Raw genomic sequence first — 20443 nt, forward strand, 5'->3', positions numbered from 1 at the left:
AGTGGTGAGAAAGGCGGGGACAGAAGGCAGACCCACCGTTCTCCCTGTTCAACCAGCCCTCAGGCCCCTTCCTCCCCCCACCCCCCACTTTTCTCACTTCCTCTTTTGAGGGCAGGAGAGGGATATGACTTCAAGGGCTAGCCATTCTTGAAGGTGGCTTAGCAGGGGTCACACACACGACCCCCAAGTTCTCAATTCACTATAGTCCAGTCCCATGTCGACACTATAGATGCCACCTCAGGCTTTAACAGGAACAACTCCCAGGTTCTCCCATCCCCCCCAACCCCATCTGGTTTCCTTCTTTCGAGTCTTCCCTCCCAGTTACTCCGCCTTCCCAGATCCTGCATCTCTCCATCTGTCTCAGGGTCTCTGTCGCAGCCTCCTTCTGTCCTGAGAGAAGGTCAATGGAGAGGGGGCGGCTGCTGGGACCTGAGCTGACCTGCATGCAGCAGGCATTGCGCAATGTGGCGAGTATGCAAATCTCTTGCAGTTCTCCGCAAACTCCAAGGGCCTAAAAACTCCCGTTGACCTCCCAGACCCAGAAAATCAAACCCAGGTATCCCCAGTTTTTGGGGTTTTGTTCTTTTTTTATTCCAACAGGGTCTGAGATGTGGCAGGGGGAGATATAGGGGCCCAAGAGACCCTCTCCTGGGGGCGTCTCATAGAAATTCTGAGGTTTCTCCCCCCAAAAAAGAGAGAAAGAAGAGAGGGGCACCAGGGGACACCCACATGTCCAGAGGCCCTCTCGACCTCCAGAAGTGTGGAGAGCCGTGTCAAGTCTTGGGACATCTGGGCAGTCCCAGGTTGGGGTCCTCCCCGCGGACCGCTTTCCAACGCCAGGAGCGGCCCTCACAGTCCACGGCCCTTAAGAGTCCTCGGTCTCTGCGCTCCTCCCGCCCGCGGCGCGGGATGGAATGCGGGCGTCCGCGACACCCTCGCTGGAGTCCACTAGGAGGCGCAGGCCTGCTCCGGAGCCGGGCTTGGACTTCACCAGAAACTGAAGGCAAAATCGCGGCGTCCTGTCCGCCTGGGGCGCATCGCGTCCCTGCAGTCAGTCGGGGCGCACGCCCGGCCCCGTCCACGGTCATTCATGCTCAGTCAGCTCGCGGGGTCCAGTGGGTCCAGGCCGCGGCCGAGGCGGGCTGGTGGCTTCGGCCGGAGTGCCCAGGCCACGCGGGGGCGCCCCGGCCCCTGAAGCTCGCAGCGCCTGGATGCGCCTGCACTCCTGGCAGACGCGCACGTGCGTGCAGGGCGTGGGAGCCTGGGGCCGGGGTCCCCCAGGAGGCCCGGGGTCGTCCAGGAGGCGCTGCGGACCCCCGTGCGCGCCCGCGTCCCCGCCCGCGCCGGCCGAGTAGAGCTTGCCGTTGCTGAGTCGCATCTCGCGGACCGCGCGCAGCGACAGCAGGGCCCGGCTCGGGCCGCCAGGGCGCCGGCGCCGGCGGGAACGCGAGGTCTTGCGGCAAGACACGGCGTGGCGCAGCTCCTGCAGCATCTCCTGGCACACCGACACCTGGGGCGGCGAGACAGTCACTGCGAGGCCCGCCGAGTCCTCCCTTCCCGCCTCCCACCTCCTTTCTGCACCTTCTGCACCCCCCCCACTTCCCACCCCTCAATCCCTCCCAATTCTGTTCCTTCAGTCAACGCTTTCGTTTCCCGTACCGCACCCCTCCCCCCATCCCCTTGTATTCGTCTCTCGGCTCCATCATTTCTTGGGTTTGTCCCGGAACCTGCCACTTACTTCCTGACTCGTCTTTCTAAACAATATGTTCTGACTGCCCATAACCGCACCACACCATTTCTGCCCCACACTATTACAAGGCAACTTTACTGAGTGCCAGGCACCTGAGTTATAGCAAAGAATAAAACAGAACTTTAGGACTTGGGATATAGGTCAGCGGTAGAGGGCTTGCCTAAAACGTCTAAGGTTCTGGGTTCCATCCCCAGGAATGGAGGGGAAAAGGAAAGAAAAGAAAAGGAAAAACAAAAAAACCCCAAACCAAACCAAACCAAAAAAATCCCCCTCAGCCTCCTCAGGTATGCAGAAACAGAAAACGACAAAATCAACACAGACATTCTGTCAGAGAAGTGCTTCCGAGAGACACCACACAGAGGCAGAGTGCGCATGGGCAGGACGCTGTATCTAAGGCAGGGCAGATGAGGAGGCCCCCAGTGAGATTATGTAAAGGGTGAGCCCTCCATAAAAGACCTGGGAGAGCATTCTAGGCAGAAATCCAGTGCAAAGGTACTGGATGGAGGTTGGCCTGCCTCGGGAGGAGTGGGGAGAGGTGTAGCTGAGGCCCGAGGAGCTGAGGCCAACTGGTAAGGCCCTTAGACCATCCCAAAGTTTATGGTTTCTCCAGGGTCTACCAGGAGCCACTGGGTATCTGGAGTGGTGGCTGCTGGCTTTGGTCAGATCACTTGAGCTGTGCTGAGAACTGACTGGAGGGAGACCAAGTGAGCGGGGAGCCCTGCGAGGAGGCTGCGGATATCATCTGCAGGCTGGGGCACAGGGACTGAGCCTTTCCTGGGCTATGCTGCGGAGGAACCCACGGGCTTTGCTAAAAACCGTGGAGAGGAAGGAGGGAGTGGCTGAGAAAGGCCCACAGTGGGCTGAGCAACCGGACACTTGGCTCTGCCGTGGGGGTGGGGTGAGCGAAGCTTGGACCCTGGGCACCAGAGAGGGGGTTGTGTTTACAGACTTTGGAGCTGGGTGATGACACATGCCTGAAATCCCAGCGCTTTAGAAGCTGAGACAGGAGGATGGCTCTAAGTGTCAAGCCAGCATAGTGAGTTCCAGGCCAGCGGGGGCTGCATAACAAGACCTTATCCCAAAAATCCAAACTGGGGTCAGTAAGATGACCCAGCCATGGAGGCTGATGACCCAATTCCATCTCTGGAACCCTCGAGGCAGAAGGACAGAACTGACTCCTAAAAGTTGACCTCTGACTACCACACACATCCAAACTCTAGGTTACGCTGTGCGGACGCCCATCTGCAATCATGGATTAATAAACAAAACTAAGGGCTGGAGAGATGGCTCAGCGGTTAAGAGCACTGACTGCTCTTCCAGAGGTCCTGAGTTCAATTCCCAGTGACCACATGGTGGCTCACAACCATCTGTAATGAATCTGATGCCCTCTTCTGGTGTGTCTGAAGACAGCGACAGTGTGTTCAAATAAAATAAATAAATAAATCTTTAAAAAAAATAAACAAAACTAAAAACAAAAACAAAACCCAAACCAATAATAAATCTTGGTGGGGGAAATGCACATTTGGGCATCATGGCGGCTAGTCTCTAAGTCTTGCCCGCCAGTCCTCTCTGACATTCTAGCAGGGCTGCTCGGAGCGACTGGATGTGGCCAGAATCACCCATTTTCCTCCCGCCTTGCTCCCGCTTGGGTCACTTGCTGGCGGGCGTGAGCTGCAGAGGGAGGAGGGCATTTAAACGGCCCGGAGAAGACACCCTCCTTCAAGGAACTGAGAGGCCTGCTGCCGGCTTCCACTAAGTGGGCCATGCCTCTCAGAAACAAGCAAATTTTAGAGATCGAAGGGTTGAGCCACCTCTCACACACAAACCAAATAGTAGTGAATCTAGAGAGGCCCGGGGCTGCTGACCTTTGACTCTAGCACCTTAGAAGGCTGAGGCAGGATTCATGGTCAAGGCCATGCTGGGCTGAGGAGTGAATTTAAGGCCAGACAGGACAACTTAGTGAGACCCTGTCTTAAAAATTAAAACGTAAGGGTGAGGATGAAGCTCAGTGGTAGCGGCGTCATGGTAGACATTTGCCTGGCACACACGAGGCCCTGGGCTCTGGTCTCAGTACCACACACACCAAACAAGCAAACAAACAGCTCCCCTATTTCAAACCTACCAACGTGATTCAAAACAGCCAGTCCCTCCTTTGTCCTGTCTCCTCTCCTAGATCCCCTGCTCCCTTCTCTGCCATATCTATTCTCTGCCCTGCCTTTTCCAGGGAAACCATAATGAAGCCTGGCCCAGCCACTTCCTCCCTGCTTCCCTCTTTGGACGTATCCCTCTCCTCTTAGAGACCATAAGCAATAAACGGCCTCTCAGGGATGGTCTTTCATGGGGGAAGGTGCGGGTAGAACGGGATGCTCCTACAGTGCTGAGGGGCTGAGGCAAACCGGCAATCCCCCTTCCTCGGCTTCCCAAGTATGAGGATTAGGAAGCCATTATGCTTCGTTTGTCTGCCAGTCTCTGCCTCTCGCAAATAGAATGTTGAGTAGCTCGAGCCGGACTCGAACTCATCAGTATATAGACGAGAAGTCTTGAACTGCTGATCCATGCAATGCCTCTGCCTCCTGAGTGCACCCTGACACCGGCTGCTTTTTTTTTTTTTCTTTTTTTTTTTTCTGGAGCTTGCACTTGCTAGGCAAGCGCTCTACCACTGAGCTAAATCCCCAACCTGACACCGACACCGGCTGCTTTTATTCCAGTGTCCTGCTCTCAGACTCTGGGGTCCTCCATACCCTTCCTTCCCCGGATCCTTGAATTCTCTTGAATTCTCATCTTGTCAATTCCCTCCTCTGTCCTTTCCCTCCTTTGTCCCCCCTCTGACCTGCTACCCCCTTTATCTGACCAGGACTTTCTGAGCTCATCTCTCACCTCTTGGCTCCCCCACCCCTTTTCATACCTTGCATCCCTCCTCCATCCAAGACTCTGCCACCCATCACTTGGTGTCCTTAATCTCCCTAGGGGTCTCCCCTGCTTGGCCCCAAACCTTGGTCGATCTCCTCACCTCCTCAGACTCCGCTGACCTCCGCGTGGACCAGATGAATTCCATGACCGCCACGAAGACAGCAATGATGAGGCCACAGATCAGCACGACAAAAATACCGCCAATGTTCTCCATGCCCAAACCTGAGGGTGGACACAGCTAGGGTGTGGGCGTGGGATCAAGGGGTTTCTGGGAAAGAGCAAGGTGGGAGGGGATGCTGACCTTTGGCCCTGTGGTCCTCCTCCTTGGGGCACCGGCCGCCCTCCCACCACTTGCGCTTCAGGATCTCCAGCCTGTTGTTCTCCTGGAGCTGCAGGATGGCCAGCGTGATCTCATCCCGGAATGGGGAGCCTGGCAGGGCACATGAGGGCTTCACCATGGGCCCCACTAACAGAAAGCACACCTGCCCTGCCACTTCTCCCAGCTTCCATTGGACAGCCAGAGGGAGGGAGCCCTCTGAGCCACAGGTCAGCCCTCTCCAATCCAAATGCAGCTAGAATGAGGTTCTCCTGTAATGGGGCTGCCATTCCTAAGCACCTCCCCAAGTCCCCCGCCCCCGCCCAAGGCTTGCACTGGCCGCCTGACAATTCCCCACACCTGCTAGGCAGAGCGCTACTTTAGAGCCTTCACTTCTACCTGAGATGCTCTTTCCCACACCCCCTCGGGTCTCTGTGCACACACTGGCTCCCTTTTGGCTGCTTTACTCAAAATGGCGGCAAATCCTCCACTCCCTGCCAGTCTCCCCCACACTTGCTTCACAACCCTTGACTGCACTGGGACAAGCTCCCCTGCAGCCCCCACGCCTGCTCCCCTGGAAGGGCACTGGAGCAGCTGCTTAGTGGCTCCTCATACAGTGCTTCTGTATCCACCCCCACCCAGTGTCCTCCTCTGGGGCTCACCGTGATTCCCAAACGTTACCAAAGTTGGGAGACAAATTAGCGTTTGTGTCTCTAGCCCCGAGCCCTGGAAAAGTGTGTCCTGAAGCGTAAGCCTCTCCGCCTCGCTCCTTCCTTCCTGCGCTCGCTCACCAAGTACCTGCGCTGAGCTAGGACGTACGCTCCGCTCCGTATGGAGAAGATGAAGCAAGGAAAACCAAGACCTAGCTGAGCATGGCGGTATGTGTACTACATGTACTTGGGAGGTGGAGGCAGGAGGATCAGAGGTCCAAGGCCATCCTCATCTACAGCCTGACCTACTTGATGGCGAGACTCTGTCTCAAAGGGGGGAGAAAAAAACCAATGAGGTCTGGCGAGATGGCTCAGCGGTTAAGAGCACTGAGTGCTCTTCCAGAGGTCCTGAGTTCAATTCCCGGCAACCACGTGGTGGCTCACAGCCATATGCAATGGGATCTGATGCCCTCTTCTGGTGTCTGATGACAGCTATGGTGTGTGCCTCCTAGCTCATGTTTGCTGAGGTGTCCATGCAATCACAGAATTCCCTTAGTATCCAAGGCTGGAGCTCGCTGGATTCTAGGCAGACGGTTTGCATGCTCAAGGTGCAGAGGCTCAGGAGGGTGACTGCGCCTGCCCAGGGCCACAGGGCCCACCTCTCCCATGGTGGGCGTGGTCTGCTCCTGGGCTCACTCGCAGGTCCTGGCCTGCGTGCCCCCCCCTCCCCACATACCCAGCGGCATGCCGATGCCGTAGCCCTTGGTGTCGAGGAGGCCCCCGATCTGGGTGAGGTTGCAATTGAGGCGCCTGTGGTACTCGTTCATGGTGGACTCCAGCAGGAAGGCGTAACGTGAGTTGAGGACACGGGCGATCCCCTCCTCTGTGCTCTTGACGAACACGCTGGGCTGCTTCGACTGCATGTAATTCCACATCCGCTGGTACGTCTGGTACCGTGAGTTCTTGGCAGAGCAAGTATGAAGGAAGACGGGTGAGGGCCACTCTGACCATTTCCCTTGAGCCCTGTAAATTCTTCTCACCTTCCAGCTCTCCCACCCTCCTGATGACAACTCAATCCTTGGCCCAAGCCTCCAAGTACTGACCCACATTAGAACCCTGTCTGCCTCCATGTTTTCATTCGACAGGTGGAAGTCAGTACCGCCCCCAAACAGGTCAAGTATGTCGTCGCCCTCACGCACAGCCCGAGAGGTTTTAGCGGAGCCCCACCTGAAAGAAGGTCATGGTGGAGCCAGCGTGGATAGTGCCGTACTCAATGTTGGTCTGATCCGCCAAGTCGTCTGCAGACTCCACCGGCACCTCCATGCGCTGCACCGTGAGGAAGGCAGCCAGGTTGGCCGTGTAGGAGGAGATGATGATCAAGGTGAAGGCCCACCTGAGGGGTGGGAAGTATGAGCCTCTTGCTGAATTTGTGGGTGAACGAGGTGAGACTCCACAGGGACAGACGGGCAATCCTCTCAAGCAAAGAACAGTCCCACGGGGTTCTCACAGAGCTGAGGTTCCTCCAAGCGGAGGCAGAGTTGATAATAAGCAATGGGAGGGGCTGGAGAGATGGCTCAGTAGTTAAGAGCACTGGTGTTTTCCTCTAGAGGATCTGCATTTGATATCCTGCACCTTCGTGACAGGGGATCTGACACCCCCCTTCTGCCTTCTCTGGGTACTGCACATGCACGGCACACAGACACACAGGCGGGCAAAATAGCCATCCATATAAAATAATCAATTGGGATTTCACACACACACACATACACGCACTTGCACACAAACACATGCACATGCACACACGCACACACACGCGCACACACACACACACACACACACTGATTGACGTAGAATAAAATGATGGGCAAGCGACACACCACATAAACACCAGGAGTCAGAGAGCTGCACTGCACCGTGACTTTCAGAACAAACAAGCAGCCAGGACTGAGACATGACCTGATGACAGAGGGGTCAGTCAGCTCAGGGGTACAGAACAGTCCCTGGCACTGGTGCATGTAATCACAGGGCTTCGAAACTCATAAAGCAAGGTTGGCAAGAGACCGCCAAGTAGACGTAGTGGTTTGAATAGGTTTGGCCCCGCCGACTCGTGTGTGTGTGTGTGTGTGTGTGTGTGTGTGTGTGTGTGTGTGCTTGGCCCATGGGGAGTGGTACTGTTAGATGGGGCCTTGTTAGAGAAGATGTGGTCTTGCTGGAGAAAGTGTGTCACTGTGAGGGTGGGCTTTGAGGTCTTTATGCATAAGCTCCACCCAGTGTGGAATTCCGCTCTCCTGGCTACAAGAGATTGAGAAAGACAGAGGAGTGGAGAGAGGAGGAGTTTCTGTTTCTCCAAGACCACACGGCAACACTCTTGCCATTTCTCTCTTTTGTTGGCAAGACAGCCAGATGGAAAATCAGTGAGTAAGGAGGCCATGACATGTCCATGGCCAGAAGCCATGGACAACAACCCACTCACCCTGGACAGCCCTTCTAGGACAGTTAACCCACCAACAGCAGACGTCTCCAGGGTGTGTACAGGGACCGTTTCCCTACACAGACCAGGCTGCAGAGCCATGAAACAGTCTCAGTGAATTGAAACGGACTGAAGACCTGCAGAGGATGCTCTCTCATCACAGTGGAAGTGAGCAGAAATAAATAATGGAAAGAACTGGAAAATCCCCAAGTCCTGGCTGCACCCGCATCTAGCTGGGTGACCTTGAGGCTGTGCTCTGGCACCTCCACCTACTCAGTACGCATCACCGCTGGCTCTTCCACAGGGGCTTTGTGCAGACTGGGCTAGCCCACAACACAGAATGTGCAGACTGGGCTAGCCCACAACACAGAATGTGCTCTTCCACAGGGGCTTTGTGCAGACTGGGCTAGCCCACAACACAGAATGTGTTGGACAAGTGTTTACTGTCATCATCTTAGTGCCATGGCCTGACTTGGGAAGAAGGTGCAGCCAACCAGGGCAGCCATTTATTGTACTCTGGCTTCTTCCTGCCAAATAAAAGTGGCCAGGCCCCCTGCAGGCCACAGACTGAGGGCCTCCCTGACCTGGGCTCATTATCAGGCAGTAACAAGAACGGGCTGCTGGCCTTAGGTTCTGGGTTGGGAGTGAATGGACAGAAGTGTGAAGAATACAGTTTCAGGTAGAAAAACCTCTAACCCTGACAACAAGGCTCAGGGACTGACTGTCTCACCACATCCTCATGGGCCAATGTTACTCGCTACGAAGAAATGACCCAGTGCCTGCCCAGCACACATCAGGTGCCTTGCTGGCCCTCGAGACTGGGACATGGCAGGCAGGTGGTAGTGATGAAGTATGGAGTGATAGGACTGGTTGCTTACTGATAGAGTAGACAGACAGACAGGCAGGCAGGCAGGCAGGCAGACAGACAAAGATCTGGAAGCAAAGAGATGAGCTATTTTGGACAAGGTGAATTTGGGGTCACCTATTAATATAGAAGCAGCCTAAGTTAGCTGGATATGGGAGGAGGCTCAGATGAGGATTCTGGAAGTGACCAGTTGCAGCCTGGTGTGTACCGGAGTGGCCTGCAGTGGGGACATGCATGTTTTGTGTTGGGTTGAGTGTGCTGTCCTGGTTCCTGCCAGTGGGCAGGCTGACCATGCAAGACCCGGCCTGAACCACAGAGCCTGAGGGACCCACTCCCAGACGCTGACTCCTTGATGCAGGAAACACATACTTCCTGCACAGTCACAGCACGGACTGAAATCAGCAGAGGGGAGCTCTCACTCAGCGTGAGGACTTCGAGTCATGAGGGGAGCTCTGCCAGACTTGCTCACCTTTCTGAGAAGTCATGGCAGGGATAGCAACTCCATTGGTATTTGAGTCGCTCAGTCAAGATGCTGAAGCCAGCGGCGCCAGTTCCTGGGGGGCTCACACTGGCACCAGCACACTCCTTTGCCAACTGCTTCCAAGTGTCAGATGTGGAGCACCAGCAGTGATCCAGCCAATGGCCTCACTCCTCAGCACCCAAAACTGACACTGCGAACAGAAGTCACCTTCCTAGTTTATGTCCTCTGACATAGTCATGCACAAGCACTGGCTTACTGCTCTGATCCAATTACAAATCATGTCGCCTAGCCAGGCATGGTGGTGCCCGGTTGTAATCCCAGCACTTGGGAGACAGAAGCAGGTGGATCTCTGAGTTTAAGGTTAGTCTGGTCTACAGAGTGAGTTCTAGGACAGCCACGGCTACCTAGTGAAACCTTCACTCAAAAAACAAACAGAAAGAAATCACATCCCCCTTTCTCCTCATTACAACTAGAGCATTATACTAAAGGTTTAAAAAAAAAATCTTGTGTCTGTGCATGTGAGTGTGGCACCACTGGAGCCCTTAAGTGGGGGTTGGACCCCCCTGGAACTGCAGTTACAGGCAGCTGGGAGCCCAACGAGGGGAATGCTGGGAACTGAGCCATCTCACCAGTCCTAAAAAGATTTCAGTGTGTGTGTGTGTGTGATGATCTGGATATGCTTGGCCCACAGGAATGGCACTATTAGGAAGTGTGGTCTTGTTGGAGGAAACGTGTCATGGTGTAGGCAGGTTTGGAGGTCTCCTGTGTTCAAGCTCTACTCAGTGTGGAAAGAGTCTTCTCCCGGCTGCCTATGGATCAAAATGTAGAACTGTCAACTCTTCCAGCACCAAGTCTGCCTGGCTGCTGCCATCCTTCCCACCATGATGACAATGGGCTGAACCACTGGAACTGTAAGCCAGCCCCGATTAAAGGTTTGCCTTTATACAAGTTGCCTTGATTATGGTGTCTCCTCATAGCAATGAAACCCTAAGAGAGCCTGACCCTTGAGTATCAGCTCAGGATGAAAAAGCGTTAAATCAATACTCGTTACAAAAGCATGCAGACCCTGTGTGTGCCCGTGGGCTCGCCGAGGAGCAGTGTGCAGTGTCAAGCTGAGGACATGCTGCTAAGGTGAGGTGGTGCCTGGAATCATGGCTTAAGGAGTCACACGTGAAGTTAAGGGTTGGGGGAAGGACCTCCTGATAGCTGGACAAGGTTTCTTGTCAGAAAGGTGTGATGACAGTTGCTAAGGGGGTAACATGGAGACCTACCTGGACACTGAGATGTGAAGGCAGGCAGGGCTCAAGGAGAGTGAGGTCAGGGGACCAGTTGCCCAAACAGTGACCAAAGGAGAGCCCCGGGGGGAGAGGGGGGAAGGGCTGTGGTCCAAGGCAGCCTTAGGCGTGCGGATTTCTGAGGCAAACCTGTCTTCAGTGATGAGCTGGCAGGAATAGCTGCAGAAGACTGTGGCTGCTGCCCAGAGGCATGTCCTAGCTGGGTGCTCACAGAATCCCGTGATGGTAGCAGCAATGCCCTACAGTCCCACTGGATTGTGGGTCCCAGGGTGGCTAAGGTCACTGTGCCACTGAGTCAAGCTTGGAGATTAACTGGTGCCTGCTGAGGGAGTGGGTTGTGCGGGAGGACTCAGGGTTTGGGAGAGCATGAGACTAGGCAGCCGGCTCAGTGAGTGGCAGTGTGATGGATGGCTTCCTGGGTGGCTGCAATGGGAGACCGTGGGGAACGATTGGATAGATAGCATGGCCCTCAAGAAGCAGGTCTCAGGCTGAGGGGAAAGCATGGGGGCTCGCAGACTAGAGACCACTAGTCCCCTGCCTTTAGGACTGTTCAGATTCATAACCTTGGGAACATTTTAGACTGCTCTGTCAGAGTACCTGGCCACCCCTCAAAAGCAGACAGTGTAGAGCAGAAGCACCGTTGCTCAGAGCACAGTAATGTTTTCACCTGGGCTGGGAGGGAACAGAATAAGCCCCTCCCACTGTCAGCACCAGACATATACACCTTAATCCTTGGAAAAGGTGGACCTGTCAACCTGCAGGGTAAAAGGGACTTTGTAGATGAAATTAAGGATTGAGATAAGAAAGCAGGGGGTTGGGGATTTAGCTCAGTGGTAGACCGCTTGCCTAGCAAGCGTAAGGCCCTGGGTTCGGTCCCCAGCTCCGAAAAAAAGAAAAGAAAAAAAAAAAAAAAAAGAAAGCAGGTCGGGCAGTGCTGGATCGCGCCTTTAATCCCAACACTCAGAAGCTAGAGAGAGGCAGGAGGATCTCTGTGTTTGAGGTCATCGTGGTCTACAGAGTGAGTTCCAGGACAGCCAGGGCTACACAGAGAAACCCTGTCTCCAAAACAAAACGTTGAGGAAGTGACCCTGTCCCCAGCAGGCCTGGTGAACGACAAGAGCAGGGGTAGGAAAGGGATCATAGTCTGGTTGGGGATTTAGCTCAGTGGTGGAGCACTTGCCTAGGAAGCGCAAGAGCGCAAGGCCCTGGGTTCGGTCCCCAGCTCCGAAAAAAAGAACCAAAAAAAAAAAAAAAAAAAAAAAGAGTCTGGTGGAAAAGCATTGGCTCTTCAAAGTTTGGAGCAGGAGGACAGAAAGCTCAATGTAAGCTGGGGCTGCAAGAATGAATTCAAGACAAACCTAGGCAACCTAATGAAAACTTGTCTCAAAATACAAGAGCAACGAATGTGGCCGGAGTATATATAGCTCAGTGGTAGAGCCCCTGCCTAGAATCCCCCAGTGAGGGGAAATAGCACTCTCCTTTACATGCACAAATCACTAGGTTCGATATCTAGCTTTGCAAAAATAAATAAGTCAGAGAGGGATTTGATGATGTTATGCTGTTTTTCTGAAGAATTAGGCCACAGGTCAGAGATTGCAGGAGGCTTCTAAACGCTGGAAAAGACAAGGAAAGGGATCTTTGGGGGCTGCAGGAGGCAGGCCAGCTAACGACTTTTAGCCCTGTCCTATCTAGTTTGGGTTACTGACCTCCAGAACTAAAAGTTAGTATATTTGTGTCATCTTAAGCCACCAAATCAGTGGTGATCTTTGTAGCAGACATAGGAACTAACCTAGAGGTGGCATCTGACTGTGGGCTTTTCCAGCACTAGGTATTAAATTCAGGGCCTTGAGCATACTAGACAAGTGGGCCATATTGAGCTATATTCCTAGCCCCAACCCTTTTCTTTTGGGACAAGGTCTTCTGTAGCCAAGGCTTCCCTCAAACTCAGTCTGTAGCCAAGGATGACCTTGAGCAGATCCTCCTGCCTTTATCCCCAGTGTTTAGATCACAGGGTGAACCACCATACCCTGCTTATGTACAGAGCTACATCCCTAGCCCCTCCCACGACTTGCTTGTTTATTGTTATTATTATTGTTTGTGTGCGTGCACACATAGTCACATGAGCCTGGGGAAGACAGAGGGGACTCTACAGCATTGATTCTCTCTTTCCACCTTTTGTGGGTTTGGGTACTGAACTCAGGTTGCAGGCTTGTCCCACAAGCATCTGTACCCACTGAACCATCTCTTTGGACTTCTAGTTAAGTTAGTGTGCCATAGATTCAGTTAGAGACCCTGCCTCAAAAAAGAAAGTGGAGAGCAACAGAGACAGTGTCAGCCTCCACACACTCCTGCACACTTGTGCACACACACCTGCATGTATGTGCCCATGCATACATACCACACGCATCACACACACACAACAAACGAAAACTGAAGGGCCCCAACTTGACAAGACTGACTCCATCTTGTAACCAGGCCTTCATTTTATACACTAGGCCTGTCCTCAGGTTGAACTCTGATTACTGGAAAAACCACAGACCGTTCCAGGAAGGAACCACCCTAGACATGGGCCACAGCAGGAAAATACCTAACATTCCAGAGGCTGTAGGTAGAGATAGGTTGCTTAAGCCAACTGAAACCACTGTTAGCCAGTCATGTAACTGCCGACTTGATAAGCTGTAACCACAATAGAAAGGTGCTGGGGCCTTCTGCACTACCTTGCTGCGCTGGAGGGTCCTGAGGGTTCGAGCTCAAACTTGAATACTCTTTGCTTTTGTAGGTCTTTGGGGACCCTTGGATCTGGGCATAACCCTCATGTACATGGATGCACCTGTCCTGCACACACACAAGCACCCAAATACAGGCATCATGACCTGTAGCTGGCATGGACTTCTCGGCGCGTGCACCAGGGGAAACTGAATCTTACCAAAGAGACTTCAAGGACTCAGTGTCTTTAACAACTAGGGCAATGTCACAGACTTAACAGCAATGCTTCTCATGACTCCGAAGACTGCTCAGCTCACGTCACCTTTGCATAACTCAGTGACACCTAAACCATGGGCCTGCCCTTTCCTCGTGTGCTTAGGATTAGACTTCTCCGCTTCTACATGCCAGCCACATGCTCTGCCACAGAGCCGTATCCCTGTCTTATTAGTAACCCAGTGTGGCCTTGAGCTTGATTTCAAAGCTCAGGCTAATCTCAAACTCATAATTCTCCTGCCCCAGACATTTTCAAATGCTGTGATTTTAAATGTGACATGGGCCTTTCTGTCTTATTTCGGTTGAGGGAGACTGAGGTCAGGAGAGAGGGCGCCCCCTAGCCAAGGCCATGGAGACAGTGGGCTGCTTGGTTGACGTTCAGTTCTTCTTCATTGCTCAGCCATGGCGGGGGTGGGGGGGGTGGGGGAGTGGGGGTGGGGTGCGGTGGTGGGGGTGGGGGTGGTTGGGGGGAGGGAGAGGGAGCGGGGGGAGGGGAGGGAGAGAAAGCCGTCTGGGAGAGCACTGCAGCCCACATCCCCAGAATGGAAGGCCTCCCAGTGTAGATAAAAACAGCTCACCAGACTCCGCTGACACAGCGTGTGGACAGCGCCCGGGGCATGATCTCCGAGCCCTGCTGCATGAAGCCACCCACAGGGAACCAAAGGCTGTTACCCAGCGTGTACTGGTTCTCCAGGATATGGGGACGCGCCCGAAGACACGGGTGAGGGTTATACCACTCATAAGGGCTCAGCCTGTGGAGAGACAAGCGGGTGGATGAGGGAAAGGAGGGGTTTCAAGAGGTAGTAAAGCTTTTGTGATGAGAAGGGAAGGGGCAGGGGTGCAGGGAACAGAGATGCTGACACACCACAGGAATACACTCTGCAGTGGAGGTAAGAAGACAGAAGCAGAGAGAAGGAAGGAGAGAGGCCCAGTTAGATCCCCGGGGGGGAGGGAGGGGAGATGAGAAACGGAGACAGGGCAGGTACAGGGCACCTGTGGCCCCACAGTGTTCAGCCAACAGAAGAAGGACAGTGCGGGTGTGGGAGGCTGGTGGGCTGGGCTCCCCACCCCCTCACCAGTCCACTCACCTGGCAGCCAGAAACAAGACACAGCTGACAGCCAGGTAGGCAAGAAGCATGAAGAGCCACACGGCAGGGGAGAAAGGGTCCAGGAAGGAGAAGTAGCCAGGCTTGCGGCCCTAGGGGGCAAAGGACAAGTGAGAGTAGCCACCCCTGCCACAAGCTGTGTGCTCAGCTACGGCAATCTCCAGGAATTCAGAATCCAGAAACCACAGTGGCCGATCCATCCGCAAGTCCACTTCAGCACCCCACCCCCAACTCCCGATGCTAGGTCACAGCCACTCCCTACTCCCAGGGAAACGTATGTACCATGTGCACCCTGTAGAGGATGCTGATCCCCAGGGTCATGAATGGCTTGGAGAAGTCGATGACCTTCTCTCTCTCCGCGGTGATGGTGAAGGCTGCCACAGCCAGGTCTGCCTTCTGCTGGAGGGGAAGCGGGTGGGGCGGAGGGTGGGGCACAGGACAGAAGTGGGCAGTTAGAGACACCTGCAGGCTGAGACTGGATGAAGCTATGTCCCTGTCCCTCTAGACTCATGGCTCCTACCTGTACTATGGTCTAGTCTATCACGGCAACCCTGTTTTTGTTTTACCTTGAGAAAGAATCTTAGGTTGCTCAGGCTAGCTCTGAACTAATTACATAGCCAAGGCTGGCAGTGAACTCCTCTTCTTCCTTTGCCTCCCAAATGCTAGTGTAACTGGTGACGGCCTTGCTTTTAAAGCCCCATGTGTGTGGTTGTCTGCCCTGTATACTTGCGTCATGAGGAAGCAGGAGACTGGTACCCAGGCACCCAGACACAGGCTTGCTCTCACCTCGGGAACAGGCAGCACTTAATTGTTTACAAGAGCAGACAGACGTGTTTTGTTTTGTTTGTTTTCAGTGTGTGGATGTGCGTGTACACGGAGGACAACATGTGTTGTGTGCACACACGAAGGCCAGAGGCCCAGGTTGGGCGCCTTCCTCCTCTGCTCTCCACTTTCCACCTGAATCTGGAGCTCACCGAATCAGCACGGTGGACTGCTGACAGCAAGCGAGGGATGCTCCTGTCTCTGCCGCCGTGGCCAGCTTTATACGTGTGCTGGGTGAACTCAGGCCCTCACGTTTGTGCGGAAAGCGCTTTACCAACCGGACCCCTGGGCAGAACTTCTTATCAATCATCTTGTGGACAGCTCCCAAAACTCTCTGAGCCATGGCTAGTTTCATTTATAGATAGGAAAACTGAGTCTCGGAGAGGCACCCAGGAGAAAGGGCAGTGGCTGGGGACATGAGCAGCTGGGGACCATGAAGTGTCCAGCAGACATGGGTGCTCTAGACAAGGGTCTGAGGAACACAGGGCCAGGGTGAAGCTCAGCAGGAATGGCCTTGGGAAATCTGCATGCTTCCAGTGGGGACGGGGGACAGGGGACAGGCCTGAAGTGGTGACGGCAGGGACAGAGAGACGACTGGAGGCTGGGCTGTCCTGACCTGCAGGGAACCCCTTTCAGAATGAACTGAGTGATCCTATGGGAACATCTCACTTTGTGGACATTAGCCTGCTGTGAGCTGAGGGCTGACAGGGAAGAGGGAAGAGCCCATGTTTCGTCCACAGTCACGCACATGCAGTACTGGGCACACAGTCCGGGAACTTCTACCACACAGTGGGTTTCCAACACTGTGCCTCCAAGTGTGCTGGGATACTGGCCAACAGCGACACACAATGCTTATGTGACCTCACACATATGTAGTAGGGACATGCGGTGACATCTCTCAGGGGCCAATGAGTGCTATGTGACACTCAATCTCACAGCTGAGAAACAGAGCAGGTAGGGTGGGTAAAGGAATGAAGAGTCCTGGTCTCTCTCTCTCTCTCTCTCTCTCTCTCTCTCTCTCTCTCTCACACACACACACACACACACACACACACACACACACACACACACCTGCATTAGCAGTGATGGTTCTCACAACGATTCATATCTTAGTCATAAATGTGGCCAGCTTAAAAGAAGGGATGAGGGGGCTAGAGAGATGGCCCAGCAGTTAAGGGCATGGCTGCTCTTCCTGTGGTACCTGGGGTTCAATTCCTAGCACCCACACAGCAGCTCACAACTGTCTGTAAATCCGAGGTCTCAGTCCCCAGGAATCCCTGTGTACATCAGCGCAGCCCTCCTCCTCTGTGATGCCGCAGGGCTGAGTTGTCTCCGGCACCCAGGCTGTATTAGGTTACTCCTCACTCGCCCTGCGTTCCCTGCTCAACCTGAACTGGGTCTCCTGGCTCTGGTTAGTCATCAGGTTCCCAACACTGAAGAGTAAGTTGTCTTTCAGATCTGCCTCCTCTCTTTCCCGCCCTGCATTTCACTGGGGATCTCTGCTCTCTCTGCTCTCTCCTTGACCTTGAGTTCATTCGTTTCTGTTTGTTTTGTTTTGCTTTTTGAGGTTGTTTTTTGTTTTGTTTTGAATGGGATCTCTCGGTATAGCCCTGGCTAGTCTGGAACTCGATATATAGACCAGGCTGGCCTTGGTTTGAAGTCACAGAGAACGGCTTGCCTCTCCCCCTCCCCAGCTCCGGGTGCTGGGATTAACCACACCCCATCTATCCTGTCTGTGTGTGCACACCAGAGGACAATCCTGGGTATTGTCCTCAGCATCGCTGTCCACCTTGTCTGAGACAGGGTCTCCACTGGTCTGGGGCTCACCAGTTACACTAGGCTGGCTGACCAGTGAGACACAAGGGTCCGCCTGTCTCTGCCTGACTGACGCTGTGGTCTCAAGTGAATCCCATTGTGCCCAGCTTTTCCGTGCAGGTTGCAGGGACTTAGCTGGGGTCTTGTGCTGGCCAGGAAAGCACTTTCAGGCTGCGTTCCCTCTCCATCGCTGGCGCAGAGTTTTATTACTGCTATGGTTATCTTTCAGGGCTGTGGCATCTCTCCTGGACTTCGGATTACATGTCACCTATTCCAGACTCTCGGGTTTAGGGCTGATCTCTTGTCCAGGCTCATGATCTGGTTCCTAGGTTGGACCATGGGCTCTACCCTAGTTTGTGTCCTCCTTCCTCGAGACCGACTCTGTTAGGGCCCTGAAGCCTGTCTCCCCAGTCCTAGCCTATTCCAGGGGCTGCAATCTCCCTGCTGCCCAGCTCTTGTTAGCTCTTGTGTTCTCAGCCTCGGCCTCCAGGAGGCGCTCGATTCCTAAATTTGGGTTTGGGCATCCCCTTCTATCCCCAGCCCCTGATACTACAGCCCTGGCTCAAGTCTAGGGGATGAAAGTGTAGGAAAGGGTACACGCAGGAGCTGTGTCCCAGTGGTCTAAATTCCCTTTATAGAGCTTTAAACCAGGCCCAGGCACATGAACGCCCCTGCTTGAGGTCATTCAGTATTTTGTGTGTGTGTGTGTGTGTGTGTGTGTGTGTGTGTGTGTGTGTGTTCACAATAGTCCCTCCTTGGTGGTCAGGATCCTATGGAAACAGATAGAAACATCAGCCTTTAGACATGGCCCAAGGCTCTGTGATCCTTGAGCCAACTGTTTGGAGACCCCTCCTCCCCTGAAGGCCTGTAGGGCTCCCCTTGGCTCTCTGCTGTCTCTGTGACTCAGTCAGGCCTTGGGCCCCAGCAGTAAGGGTCGTGGCTCTGCTCTGGAATACTCCAGGCCTGCCCACTCCTCCCCATCACCTTCGGGCAGGTCTGTGGCATCCAGGGCTTTTCCTGACAGCCACACTTGCCTCCTCCTCATGTCCCTGTAGCTTGTCTTTCACTATTTTGTGGGTTCTTCTCTCTCCCACCTTTCTCCTTCCCTTTTTGTCCACTCCTTCAACCCCCTAACACTAGACTGGAGAGGAGAAAGGAGAGAGGGGAGGAAAGAGATGCCTGGATAAGGTCAGGGGTCAGAAAGGGGGCGACATTATCGTTAGACTACTTCCTGCCGAACAGATGCATTGAGTTCATTGGGGCGAGTTCAGTCCTCGCTGTCAGCAGATCTACTTTCTTCTTGTTTCTTCTTTGTGCATGAGTACCTAACAAACTGTAATCAACGACAACCAGCAGCCCACCGTGCCTCTCGGGGCCCCAGCATTTATGTACCCTCTGGAAAGTCACCAGAATCCCAAACCTCACACAATTGCAGAAACTCTCTGCAGCTGGTAAAATCACATCCCTGCCACAGCACAAGGCAAATCTTAGTCAGCTGCTGCAGACAGTCCAAAGCAGCCCCATATCCCACACCTGGGATTAAAACAAAAATTCCAAAATTGTCATCATCACCACCCCCATCTCTCACAAGTCTATATCCACTCCCCACACATAACCCAAAGGGAGGCTGGAGAGATGGCTCAGTGGTTATGAGCACGGGCTGTTCTTCCAGAGGACCAGGGTTCAATTCCCAGCATCCACATGACATCTCACAACATCTGTCTCTGAGGTTCCCGGGAATCCAACACCCTCTTCTGACCTCTGTAGGCATCAGGCATTCACGTGGTACACATATTTTCACACAGGCAAAGTACTCATATACATTAAATAAGCCTTAAAAACAGACCAATGTAGGGGCTGGAGAGATGGCTCAGCGGTTAAGAGCACTGACTGCTCTTCCAGAGGTCCTGAGTTCAATTCCCAGCAACCACATGGTGGCTCACAACCATCTGTAATGATATTTGATGCCCTCTTCTGGTGTGTCTGAAGACAGCTACAGTGTACTTATATATAATAAATAAATCTTTAAAAAAACAAAAAAAAAAAAACCGAAAAACAGACCAATGTACACAATGGCTTCCCACATCACTAAGTGGCTCTGAGAGCCACCTCCTGCCTGGCACGTCTGCATGCACAGGCCTCTATCTAGTTTACTCCGGCCTCTGTGGCCTGCTGTTTGCTTTTGGACTCTGAAGACTCAATGGCTACCACAGGACCTCTCTCTGCACTTGTTCTTCCCCAGCACCTCCTTACCACCAAAGGCTGAAAACTAAACTCGAGTGCAAGGAAAATGAAGACAGGTCTCAAGGACAGCTGACTTGTCAGTGTCAATGAGTTAGGCCTCCCTAGAGCACAGAGCCCACCTCACCCTCACGCCAGGGTCCTCTTTTCTCCCAAGTGTCTGTTCAGCAATGGACTACCTTTGATCCAGACACTGAGGCAGGTGGATCCCTGTGACTATGGGGCCAGCTTGGCCTGCATATCTGGTTCCAGGCCAACCAAAGCTACATAGTGAAACTCTGTCTTTATGAAGGGAAGGGTTGGGCTGGAGAGATGGCTCAGCGGTTAAGAGCACTGACTGCTCTTCCAGAGGTCCTGAGTTCAATTCCCAGCAACCACATGGTGGCTCACAACCATCTGTAATGGGGGTCTAACGACCTATTCTGCTGTGTCTGAAGACAGCACCAGTATACTCATATACATAAAATAAATATTTTTTTTGAAAAAAGAAGGGAGGGGTTGGGGGGGTGATCCCAGCCATTCCTCCAAGCCCCTCAGATGGTCCAGACATCCCTTGACCACAGCACTTAGCTCAAACTATAAAAATGTCTGTCGACCTTCAATATGACAAGTGCACAGAGATCAGATCAGGGCACGTGCCACTGAATCTCACATCTCATAATCCTTTGCTGGGGCCTGAAATATCACCATTGTCTCTTGGGCCTCCAAGTTCTTCCCCTGTACCACACTGGAACCCTGCTAAG

The 20443-nt window shown here is 53.5% G+C and overlaps 1 protein-coding gene across 5 annotated transcripts in view; it reads right to left on the reverse strand.

Moving 5' to 3' along the window:
* Positions 1–566: 566 nt before the first annotated feature.
* Positions 567–20443, reverse strand: part of Grik5 (glutamate ionotropic receptor kainate type subunit 5) — a 62034-nt gene continuing 42157 nt past the window's right edge. For 4 of the 5 annotated variants that reach the window (XM_039095322.2, XM_006228382.5, XM_008758889.4 and 1 more), the window contains 8 exons: positions 15105–15221; positions 14805–14914; positions 14295–14468; positions 6854–7019; positions 6363–6588; positions 4962–5090; positions 4761–4882; positions 567–1510 (listed from right to left, as the gene is read on the reverse strand). In XM_039095322.2, the coding sequence (XP_038951250.1) occupies positions 1085–1510; positions 4761–4882; positions 4962–5090; positions 6363–6588; positions 6854–7019; positions 14295–14468; positions 14805–14914; positions 15105–15221 (1470 nt within the window). In that variant the 3' untranslated portion in view covers positions 567–1084. The remainder of the gene's footprint in view (positions 1511–4760; positions 4883–4961; positions 5091–6362; positions 6589–6853; positions 7020–14294; positions 14469–14804; positions 14915–15104; positions 15222–20443) is intronic. The other variant, NM_031508.2, reaches the window with a different exon arrangement.

The sequence above is a fragment of the Rattus norvegicus genome, chromosome 1 (assembly GCF_036323735.1).
Source record: "Rattus norvegicus strain BN/NHsdMcwi chromosome 1, GRCr8, whole genome shotgun sequence".
NCBI classification, from domain to species: Eukaryota; Metazoa; Chordata; class Mammalia; order Rodentia; family Muridae; genus Rattus; species Rattus norvegicus.